At 42.3% G+C, this 12,868-nt stretch overlaps 1 protein-coding gene across 1 annotated transcript in view; it reads right to left on the bottom strand.

Annotated features, from left to right (window-relative positions):
* The window catches only part of ITM2B (integral membrane protein 2B), a 100,513-nt gene that overhangs the window by 3,178 nt on the left and 84,467 nt on the right, over nt 1–12,868 (bottom strand). The window contains exons 4-5 of the mRNA XM_075336893.1: nt 11,482–11,592; nt 408–558 (exon numbers count right to left, since the gene is read on the bottom strand). Of these exons, the coding sequence (XP_075193008.1) occupies nt 408–558; nt 11,482–11,592 (262 nt within the window). The remainder of the gene's footprint in view (nt 1–407; nt 559–11,481; nt 11,593–12,868) is intronic.

The raw sequence follows: 12,868 nt of genomic DNA, 5'->3' as shown, positions 1-12,868 counted from the left end.
TGGAATTTTCAGTTTACTGCAGAATAAGCAACACTTATTTGTGCTACATGGCGTGTGAAAAACATAGGTCATTATGGAAATATATAAAAAAACATTTTTTATTAAAAATAAAACAAAAAAACCCCTCAAAAAAACAAAAGAAAAAAAAAACCTACTCACCCTGTCTTGGACCGGTGCCGTCCTGGTGAGGTCAGTGCAAGTTTGCAAGTAGTCAAAGAGCTGACATCGTTGGAACGGCGCTGGTCACAGAGGTATTTTGTTTCGTTTTTTTTTACTTTGGGTACTTTAGAATTGGTTGGCCAATAGTGGATAGCACTTTTTTTTTTTTTAAAAAAAAGATACTATGACTACACAAGTAGCTGGAATTTGCAAAACTTCAATATTATTATGTGTAATATTGTCAGTACCTAGAATGACGTTTCTGCGTTGAAGTTTGTAAGTCTCCTTGTCTTGACAAAGACGACGGATAAAGACACCTAGTTGGTCCACATTTTCAATGCGATCAGTAACCACCATCTGCTCATGAACTAAATAAGACTGAGGAAGGTATGTTCCAGCCTGTACAAATATAGAGAAAGAAAAAGTAAGATTTATATTAAAAAATATATACATATACATATATACATACATATATACATATATACATATATACATATATACATATATACATATATACATATATACATATATACATATATATATATATATATATATATATATATATATATATATTATATATATATATATACACACACCTCATTATGTAACCAGAATGTACCCCATGTGAACTTTCGCATTTAGGGTGCTTGGATATGTTTAACACCTTCTCCCCTGGGAGTTTTTCAATTTTTTCATCCGCTTCTTCCAAAAGCCATAACTTTTTTTTATTCTCCCTCAATATAGCCATATGAAGGCTTGTTTTTTGTGGGATGAGTTGTACTTTTGAACGACACCATTCATTCTGTCCTTAATTGTACTGAAAAACGGGAGGAAAAATTCCAAGTGTGGAGAAATTGCAAAAAAAAAATGCCATTGTACGACTGTTTTGGGGAATTTTTATTTAACATGATCACAATTTGGTAAAACTGACCTGGCGCTATTATTTCCCAGGTTAGTATGAGTTCATAGATAAAAATAACTATGTATGTTTAGTATCTAAGTGGTGAAAACATTTTTTTTGAAATTTAACAAAAAAATAAATAAATAAAATTGCATTTGTCGTCATTTTCCGAGACACATCGTATTCTCATTTTTCGGGATCTGGGGCTCAGTGATGGCTTTTTTGTGTGCCTTGAGCTCAGGTTTTAAACTGTACTATTTTTTGATAGAAGCGACATCTTGATAGTATGTTATTGAATTTTAATGCAATGTTGCGAGGACCAAAAAAAACAAAAAAAAAACAAAAAACAAACAACAAAACTTAGGGCAGTTTGATTTTTTTTTTCCCCTCGCTACACTGTTTACAGATTAATTTATTTTATATTTTCATAGATCAGGCATTTCTAAACACGGCAATACCAAAAGTGTATTTTTTTTTTATTACTATGGCTTTATTTTTAATGGGGCCAAAAGGGGTGGGGGGGGGGGTTATTTGAACTTTGTTTTATTTTTTTACATTATTTACTAGCCTCCCGAGGTGACTTTATGACTGCACATGCCGATCAGGTCTCCTGATCAGAGCGATGCTTCAGCATTGCTGTGATCAGGAGAAATGCTGTCCTCCTGTTGGTGCCAATGCTCTGCCAGCATTCACATGTTATGGCAGCAACAGGAGTCATCGTGTGACCCCACAATCCCATAGCAACCCATTGGCGCCCTGTGAGGGGAAGAGTGCAATCCCCGCTGGAGTGCGTTTGCGTGATTTAAGGGGTTAACAGGCGCAGGTGGATCGGAGATCAGATCTGATCAGCAAACATGTGCAGGTAACAGGCACAAGTGGATCTCCGATCCACCCGCGCCTGTTACCTGCACATGTTTGCTGATCAGATCAGCAGATATGTGTGGGGAATAATGCAGGCTTGCCACATGAGCCCGCGTTAAAGGGACATACACAGCCACGGTGTATAGGCATGTTCTTGGTCATAAAGGGGTTAGTAGAAGTAGGCAAAAGAATGGTTTAGCCAATAGCAATCTCTGCCAACTCTTCTATACACAGGAGCACTCATTCAGACAAGCGCTCCTGTATTCTCTTTGAGAAAGTCGCCACCAGAGATCTCTGCCAGCAGCTTTTCTCAGAGAACACCACAATTTGCTGTCTGAAAGTGGACAAAGCAGATCAATATTCCCTCCAGCCGCCGACATACACAGACTGGTGACTGAAGCCATCATTATCCTGGCATTACTCTAATTTATTAGGCAACAATTCCGATATGTCAGTCAAACTTAAAAGCCACACAAGTGGTGATAAATTTGTTACATCTCAAAATAGGTCTTGAGAGGTTTATTTTTTTTTCTAGAGTGCAAAAAAAAAAAATTCAGAAATTTAGCAAAGGTTTAAATTTAATTTCAATTTGTTTACAAAGTGATGTGCATGGCACAAGTAGCCCGGAATCATGGATCAGCAACCTGCGGCACTCCAGGTGTGAAGCTGCAACTCTTAACACGTCCCTGTGGCTGTCAAGGAATGCTGGGAGCGGTAGTTTCCCAACAGCTGGCGTGCTGAAGGTTACTAAACTCTTCACTAGTTATGCCAAGAGTTAAAGCAAACGTGTCCTACAGAAAATGATTTAAGTGAAATGTGCACAAATACAATGAGGAGTGTCATAAATTATTCATTAGTGATTAAACCTTGGAGCATTCTGATCCATGGTACTAGAGAGCAACAACACTGGCCGGAGGGATTATCCGGTATGCTAGCTACAATTTTATAGTTTACTCAGTTATCAACTCTGCAGCAACGCTGAACGAAACAGTCCTGCAATGCAGATTGAATCCACGCTAATCCCAGGTTTACTGATAAAAATCGCCTTCTACAATGATACATTACTATTAGACTGGTTGAGGATCTCAGAACAAAAGTATATGCTGAAGTGAAAAATAAACTAATGTGGACAAGCGGACTCTTCACACAGGTAGAATATGCAAACTTAAAACTTTTGGTCCCCGACACTCTGCATCAGTGTTTCCCAACTCAAGGGAAGAAATGGTTGAGGAAGTAGAGGTGGCTGGGAATAGTGATAATGCTGTCTGTAGGGCAAACATTAGAAGAGCTGAAGCCAGTAATGAAGTGAGGCTTTCAAGGGAGACCAAAAACAATAACAATTTTGGGGTGTTCTGCCCATTCAGGTTTAAAACAAGAAAGCCTGCACCATCACGTTTCTCAACGCTGGCAGGAAACTAGCCAAGTCTTTCACCGGGAAGGAACAACCACGGGAAGGGCAGTCTCCAGTCAAGGAGACCACCTATGCCAAACATGGTATCCATCCACAGACAGCTCTTTTGGGGTATTTGCCCTTCATCAGTGTGGAATAGGTCTTCTTGTTTTGAATATTTCCCAGGGGGCATTGCTCTAGAATCACTGCGTTGAGAAACACGTGATGGTGTCTCCGCGGTGTTGGATGTTGATCTCCCTAAGGTTAACCATCCTTGCTTATGCATTCAGGTTTAAAAGCAGATGTAAAGTTCATAATTGCCACACATAATTGCTAATAGCCTTGTAGTGATATTTAAATGTAGTTAGAGCACCATCTAGTGTCGATTATCTGTAGTGTTTATTATTTTCTTTGTAAGATGGTCCTAATGCACTATGGGAGATACCTAGGCATTCTGGGTAGTAGTCATCATTTCAGGAAACTATTCATCATAGGGAATGTGTGTATTTGTGTCCTGCATTTTTCTTACTTGAACTCCATTATCCTTGGTAAAGCAGATCTGGTAAGGGATTTACTTCCGTTTGTGACATCATAATGTTCAGAACGGTTAGTAAGCTGCATAGCAGCCATTACACAGGGAGATTGTGTCTGTTAGGAATTCATGTGTTCATATGTACAAGATGAGAAGGTGTTTCATTAAAGGATATCCTACTGTCAGGCCCAGACCTCAACAAGACTTCTGGAAGTCCTTCAAGTACTTCTCTGCTTTCACAGAGATGGGGTGGCATGTATGGCAGACAAACAGATGTTTCACTGCTTTCTTGTCAAAGAGGAACACAGAAACAACTTGAGGTTCGTCTGGTACTGCGACGACCCCGACAAAAACATTGCAGAGTATAGAATGAGAGTGCACATCTTCAAGTACAGTCCTTCCCAAGAAGTTGCCATCTATGGTCTCAGACATTCAGCTACAGGGTGAAACTAAGTATGGGCTGGACGTTAGAAATCTTTTTCCACAATGGATCTATGTGGATGACTGCCTAAAATCCACACCCACGAACGAAGGTGCAAACCAGTTTCCTTAACAGAGCTCAAGAAATGCTTGTTCTGTCTAATTTGACGTTGCACAAAATTGCTTCCAACAGCCAAGAATTAATGGAAGCTTTTCCCTCTCAAGACTATTCAAGTGATCTAAAAGGTCTTGGACCTAAGCACTGACTCCCTTCCCATGCAGCGGAGTCTTGGTTTGCTCTGGGATTTAAAGGTGAATGTGTGGCGCCCCTGAGGCTTCAGTCGCCACAGGTACGGCACCTGATTTTAGGATTACTGGCTGATCAGTGTTTGTTCCACACAACACCACATCCTAACACAGAACAAATTAGCTCACACATTAGATCACGGCTGGGGCAGGTCCTATTAATGCATTGCGACCAGTAACCTGGTTATGGTACTTAATCCCCGTGCACTGTATCTAGAAATATCTAGGGGGTGGAGCTTAGTGGGCAAGTGACAGTTGACCGTTGACAGAGTGAGTCAGGAGTTGAGTCAGTGAGGAAGGGACTTCGGTCAAGGGAGGAGCTCACTTAGTGACTTTGGTGGATAAAAGGAGTACGGTCGCTAGGAGAGTACGGTGTCAGTACTCACAGGACAGAGCACAGACTGGGTGTAGAGCCCTAGATTAGAGGACGCTTTAAACTCGCCTAATAAATCTACCGGGAGAGAAGATTTTACATTTCTTGGCCTACCAAAGTGTCCGGGGCACAGCAGCAGACCTATAACCTGGGAACTGGGACAGAGGTCCAACCCATTGAGAGGTTCAAGCTGCCTGCCGTACAGGCCAGGACAGTGAGACCAAGATTGGACCCCAGAACACTTCAGGCCACAGGGACCCACCAATTACAAACAGGTGCATGGAGGAAGAGCCCACCAGGTCACACAACTGGCACTAGGAACTGAGGAGTTTGGGATCGCCTGAAGCCCATCATGGTGGAGAACGGCACCCTGCGGGCAAGGAACAATATGTGAGTAAAGACATCTTGAACTGCAGCCCTTGTGTCGTCTACTTCTTCCCACGCCCTGTCAGTCCTGAAGAATACCGCTAGAAGTACTACAACTCCCAGACATCCTCCTGCTGAAGTTTACTTGATTCCTACCATTGACTCTCCTAACGGTTGCCTCTGGGTTAACCGCTCCACCTGTGGGAAGCAGAAATACCTCAGTTGCCATAACACCATCCCCGGGGGTCCAGTCTAGCAGTCGCAGCCTCATAGCTGCAAAAATCACAGGTGACGTCACAACTTTTATCCCACTGTAAATAGCCAACCACCCCCTTCTTTTATTAAAGGACTCCGCCAGGGTCACAGAGCCGAGCACCGCCACAGATGACATCTCCGGACTAGTCCGGCCCGGTTCTGAGTAACCCGATCCTGGCACAAGCAAGTCAAATGCATTCACATTCCAAATTAGCAAAGAAGAAAGGCCCTTTACATGTAGAGGTGTTGTGTTATAAACAGCTTGTATGATCCTCTGGGATTCGTAGCTCCTGTTACCATTTAAGGTAAAATGATGTTAAATACACCCGATTGGGATGATCCGCTTCCAATGGAGAAAAGAGACCTGTGGGCAGATTGGAGGAAGTCTCTCAAAGCTTTGACCAGCCTTCACAGAAATAAGATCATATGCTCCCATGCCATCAAGAGAAAAACGCAATTGCAGCGGTAGCATACTTTATGAGCAGGACAACTGGGAGCCACTCTGCGAACACACAATGCCCAGAATGGAACTCTGGCTGCTGTGCTTGCAGTTGAGTAGGCTGAACTTATCTCGACAGAAATGAACCTAGAAATCAAGGCTGTAGAGTTCTACACGGACGGCAAGGTAGTACTAGGGTACATCTGCAACTAAATTTGATGCTTTTATGTCTAAGTTATCAATCGGATGCTAAGGATCAGGACATCCACTTGTCCTAAACAGTGGCACTACGTATCTACACACCATAATCCTGCAGACCACGCAACTAGATCCGTAGCCCTGAGTTCTGTTAAGGACAACGTGGTTTACAGGTCCTGCGTTCTTATACCATTCAACATCGCACACTATTGGATCCAACACATTTGAACTGGTAGGTCCAGATGCTGATGAGGAAATCCGCCCTCAGGTATCCAATCTCCTAACGGTGATTTCAGACCACCACCTGAAGTCACATTGTTTCTGCAGGTTTTCAACCTGGAAGAGGCTTGTTCATACAATGGCTTGTTTAATTCATAGTCCTGTCTTACAAGTCGACATTTCCCATCTGACAGACTTGGTACAGATCCTCCCTTCACCAATGTTGGTCTACATGTATTCCGTCCTTGGTCTCTAGCTACACGGCACACTTGAGGAATCCATGCCAACGCGAAGTGCTGGGCAGTGATTTTCACATATTTGTCCATCAAAGCTGTTCACATCAAAATAATTGTATCTATGGACACTTCAAGTTTCATAAAACGCACTTAGACGTTCATTGCCATCAGAGGCCTAGTGAAGCACATTCGCTCTGACACAGGAAAAAATTTCATTGGGGCAGCGAAAGAACTTCAAATTCCTTCCAACTTAGAAATCACCAATGTAGAACGATACTTAACTTAATAAGGGTGCACGTGGGCTTTCAATTTACCACTCTTCTCATATGGGAGGTGCTTGGGAGAGAATGATAGGGATACTAAGAATCTAAGACTAACTTCTTGCAAGTGGGTACCAGACAACACGCGAAAGTCTGACAGAATTCTTGGCAGAAGTTTCAGCCATCATGAATGCCAGGCCGTTGACTACACTTTCTAGTAATTCTGGAGATCTGGCAATTCTGACTCATGCCATTTTACTCACTCAGAAAACTAGTGTTCCACTTTGAGAAGTCATTGACAAAGACCTCTACAGATGACAATGGAGGCAAGTACAAATAACCTCCAATGTTTTCTGGGACACATGGAAAAAGCAGTACCTCTTTACCTTACAAACTAGTATGAAGTGGGAGGACAACAAACCAAACATCAGACCTGCTGATGATGTACTCATGAAATACAGCCAGTCACCCGAAATTAGTGGCCACTAGCCCTAGTCACCAAGACGTTCCCAAGCAAAGATGGGAACATATGCAAAGTCAAACTGTGTAAGCTTGGTAAGAATAAACTATTTCTCAGGCCAATAGCACAACTTGTTTTGTTGTTTTTGCCAAAAGAGTTTCAGTGGCAACAGTTGACGCCAAGCGGGGAGTGTTCTGCACATTCAGGTTTAAAAGCAGATTTAAAGTTCATAATTGCCACACATAATTGCTAATAGCCTTTTAGTGATGTTAAATGTTGTTCGAGCACCATCTAGTGGTTGTTATCTGCAGTGTTTAAATATTCTTTGTAAGATTGTCCTAATGCATTATGGGAGATACCTAGGCATTTTGGGTAGTGACCACCAATTTAGGGCAGTATTCCTCTCAGGGAACATGTGTGTTGTGTCCTCCTGCATTGGTCTTAATTGAAACTCCATTATCCTGGTTAAAGTATATCTGGTGAGATTTACAGTGAAGGAAATTATGTGATCCCTTGCTGATTTTGTAAGTTTGCCCACTGACAAAGACATGAATAGGCTATAACTTTTAAGGGTAGGCTAATTTTAACAGTGAGACAGAATATGCAAAATAAAATCCAGAAAATCACAATTGTATGAATTATATTATTTCTCTTTGCAAAATGCAAATAAATTAAGTATTTGATCCTCTACTAACCATTAAGAGATCTGGCTCCTACAGAGACCAGTTAAGATGCTCCTAATCAACTCATTACTTGCATTAAAGACAGTGTCTTAAATTGTCACCTGTATAAAAGACTTCTGTCCACAGATTCAATTAGTCAGACTCTAACCTCTACAAGATGGGCAAGACCAAAGAGCTTTATAAGGATGTCAGGGACAAGATCATAGACCTGCACAAGGCTGGAATGGGCTACAAAACCATAAGTAAGACGCTGGGTTAAAAGGAGACAACTGTTGGTGCAATAATAAAAAAAGGGAAGAAATACAAAATGAGTGTCAATCAACATCGATCTAGGGCACCATGGAAATCTTACCTCGTGGGGTATCCAGGATCATGAGGAAGGTGAGAGACCATCCTAAAACTACACGGGGGAACTTGTTAATGATCTCAAGGCAGCTGGGACCACGGTCCCCAAGAAAACCATTGGTAACACATTACGCCGTAACGGCTTAAAATGCTGTAGCGCCCACAAAGTCCCACTTTCTTAAGGAGGCACATGTGCAGGCCCATCTGAAGTTTGCCAATAAACACCTGGATGATTTTGATAGTAATTGGGAGAAAGTGCAGCCTTCAGATGAGACAAAAAGTGAGCTCTTTGACATTAACTCAACTCGCAGTGTTTGGAGGAAGAGAAATGCTGCCTATGACCCAAAGAACACCGTCCCTACTGTCAAGCATGGAGGTGGAAACATTATGTTTTGGGGGTGTTTCTCTGCTAAGGGCACATGACTACTTCACCACATCAATGAACAGTGAATAGAGCCAAGTACCGTAAAATCCTGAGTGACAACCTCCTTCCCTCTGCCAGGACATTAAAAATGGGTTGTGGCTGGGTCTTCCAGCACGACAATGACCCAAAACATACAGCCAAGACAACAAAGGAGTGGCTCAAAAAGAAGCACATTAAGGTCATGGAATGGCCTAGCCAGTCTCCAGACCTTAACAGAAATAGAAAACTTGTGGAGGGAGCTGAAGCTCAGAGTTGCCAAGCGTCAGCCTCAAAAGCTTAATGATTTAGAGATGATCTGCAAAGAGGAGTAGACTAAAATTCCTCCAGACATGTGCGCAAACTTCATCATCAACTACAAAAAAAAGCCTGACTGCTGTGCTTGCCAACAAGAATTTTGCCACAAAGTATTAAGTCTTTGCATTTTGCAGAGGGAAGTAAATATTTGATCCCGCTGGAAAACTTAAATAAATTTATACAATGTGATTTTCTGGCTTTTATTTTGGATATTCTCTCCCCGTTAAAATTAACCTACCCTTAAAATTATAGACTGTTCATGTCTGTCAGCGGGCAAACTTACAAAATCTGCAAGGGATCAAATAATTTCCTTCACTGTACTTCTAATTGTGACATCATAATGTTCAGAACTGTTATTAAGCTGCATAGCAGCCATTACACAGGGAGATTGTGTCTGTTAGGAATTCATGTGTTCTCATTTACAGTCTCCATTTTGTAGTACACTTTATTAACGGAAATTGTCATAGCTGTGTGACCATGTGCTCAGTACTTATCTGTGTTATTTATAGTTTTACCATATACTCATGCGCATCACGTGCACTGCTGACCAATAAACAAGTTACACTACAGAAAACAGTCTGCTTATTTGGAAGACAGAAGAAGGCTTATGCTGTTTGTCAGATTGCACACTGTGAATGTGTATGAACATAGAACACGGGGGGTGATGTCAAAATTCAAAAACATGCCAGACTTATAGATTCCTATTTTACATCTGTGTTCTCTAAGAAAGCAAATGTAACATCAACTTATCTTCACTATACTATCAAAGGAATAAAAGAATCAACACCATCTATCAAACAGATGTTGAGGGAACAGGTAGCTAAATTTAAGTGGATTTAAAATTCTTGCCCAGATGAATTACATCCTAGGGTACTGAAAGAGCAAATTGCATGACCGCAATCTTTGAAAATTCCTGGAGAATAGGAGAAAGATTGGGGAAAGGCAAATGTCCCAATCTTCAAAAAAAAAAAAAAGTAAGATGGAGCAAGGAAATTACAGGCCAGTGAGCCTTACCTTTATACTAGGAAAGATCTTTGAAAAAATTATTAAACGGCATGTAAATAAGTACTTCGATAAAAATTCGGTAATTAACGAGAGCCAGCATGGCTTTGGAGCAAACAAGTCATGCCAGTCTAATCTAATTTCTTTCTATTATAGAATCAGTGACTGAGTGGATCAGGGAAATGCTGTAGATATAGTACATTTCAACTTCAGCAAAGCATTTAATAAAGTATTTCATACTATCCTTATTGAAAACAAATGACCAAGTATAGGATTGACAAGGCTACGGTTACGTGGATTCATAACAGGCTCAGTGATTGTCCTCAAAAAGTGGTAATAAATGGTTGCACATGCAATTGGAAGAGTGTTTCAAGTGGGGTACACTGGGGTACAGTGGCCCCAGTATTGTTCAACTTTTTTATAAATGACCTAGATAAAGGAAATGTAGGTAAATTAATCAAATTTGCAGACGATGCAAAGTTAGGAGGGATAACACTAGATAACTCTTCTAGAGAAGACAGAGGAAGGATTCAGAAGGATCAAGATTAGCTGGAACAATGGGTAATGAGAAATGCAAAATTCTACATCTGGGCAAGAAAAACGAAAATATCTACATAATGGGAGGAACAGAACTAAGCAACAGCATGTGCGAAAAAGACTGGTATACTAATAGATCACAGACTACACATGAGTCAATAGTGTGATGCAGCAGCAAAAAGGTCAAACACAGTTCTGGGATGTTTTAAGAGAAGCACTGAGTCTAAAGTACATGTAGTAATTATCCACCTCTGCTCCTATTGAGTTAAAAACTCATCTGGAATACAGTGCATCAATTTTTTGTAAAATAAAAAAACAAAAAAAAACCACTGAAAAAGCTGGAGCAAGTTCCGAGAATAGCTACCAGGATACTGAGCGCACTGCAAACCATGTCCTATGAGGAATGGTCAAAGGATCTCGGAATATTTAGCTATCAATTAAGAAGGTTAACCGGAGACTTAAAGGAGTTGTCCACTACTAGGATAACCTCTTCCGACTCCTCATGTTACCCAGAAGGTAAAACAAAGCCTATACTCCCCTCCCGCATGGCACCATTCCAGCGGTGCTGCGTTTCCAGTGCTCACATGACATCACGCGAGCACCAAAACCAATTATCGCCTGCTTCTGTCTCCCTGCTTTCGGACCAGACTAGTTAATTAACAGTAAGCGAGCGGCACATCACCCCAGTGGCTAACAGTACGTTCCTTAGGCCAGTGTAGTGTGAATGTAGCTCTATGGATACGTTTGATGAATGTGGTATGGGTAATGTGCACAGAGCCATTAATAGCTGATTTTGCATTTTTATTTGTATCTATAAATACCTTAATGTTGATCAGGAGTTCCAAGAAATTCTTAGGCGGCATAACTACTGATGTGTTCAGAGGGATAACATAGCATTTGTTCAGGCTGAGATCAAGGTATGCTGTGAGTTTCTGAGGAGACAAAAGGTTATAATGGAAACATGAAACAGATGAATGGCTCATACAATTGCTCCAGAATGCAGACAGTTTATACCGTATTTTTCGGACCATAAGACGCACTTTTTCCCCCCCAAATGTTGGGGGAAAGTTGGGGGTGCGTCTTATGGTCTGACTGTGGCTGCGGGGAAAGAGGTGCTGCGGTGGAGCGGGTCATCGGGGGCACGAGCAGGCTGTAGCAGCCTGCTGTGACCACGTGGACCCGCTCATTACATATGCACGCCCATCCCCCGCCCATCATCCCTCAGCGCTGAAGTCGGCGCTGACAGGTGGGCGGGAGGACGAGCGGGGACGCGCGCATAGTAAAGAGCTGGTCCGCATGATCACCCCTGGCAATTACAGCCTGGAGTGATCATGTGCGGCTGTATTCACTGCTCCCCACGCGGTCATCATCAGCGCGGGGTGCAGTGAATCAGTGTACTCACCCGTCCCCGTGTGTGGAGCCGTCCCACTGCAGCACGCGATGTCTTCCTGTCTGTGCCGGGCAGCTGATCTGTGCCGGTCAGCTGATCGGCACAGACAGGAAGACATCGAGTGCTGCACACTGCAGAGAGGAAGATGATCGGCTGCTGGGAGTGAGGAAAAGGTGAGTATAAATGTTTGTTTGTTTTTCTCTGTGCTATAGGATACAGGCCATATACCAGGATGGTATATGAGCACGATGGGGGCATATAGCAGGATGGGGGGTATATTAACAGGATGGCAGTATATGAGCAGGATGGATGGGGGGGTATATGAACAGGATGGGGTATATGAACAGGATGGCAGTATATGAGCAGGATGGATGGGAGTATATGAGCAGGATGGGAGTATATGAACAGGATGGGGGTATATGAACAGGATGGATGGGGGGGTATATGAACAGGATGGATGGGGGGGTATATGAACAGGATGGATGGGGGGGTATATGAACAGGATGGATGGGGGGGTATATGAACAGGATGGGGGGGTATATGAACAGGATGGGGGTATATGAACAGGATGGGGGTATATGAACAGGATGGGGGTATATGAACAGGATGGGGGTATATGAACAGGATGGAAGTATATGAGCAGGATGGATGGGGGATATATGAACAGGATGGGAGTATATGAGCAGGATGGATGGGGGTATATGAACAGGATGGGGGTATATGAGCAGGATGGATGGGGGGTATATGAACAGGATGGGAGTATATGAACAGGATGGATGGGGGTATATGAACAGGATGAGGGTATATGAGCAGGATGG

This window comes from Anomaloglossus baeobatrachus, chromosome 2, assembly GCF_048569485.1.
Source record: "Anomaloglossus baeobatrachus isolate aAnoBae1 chromosome 2, aAnoBae1.hap1, whole genome shotgun sequence".
NCBI lineage: Eukaryota > Metazoa > Chordata > Amphibia > Anura > Aromobatidae > Anomaloglossus > Anomaloglossus baeobatrachus.
This window is presented reverse-complemented; position numbering and strand designations above follow the sequence as displayed.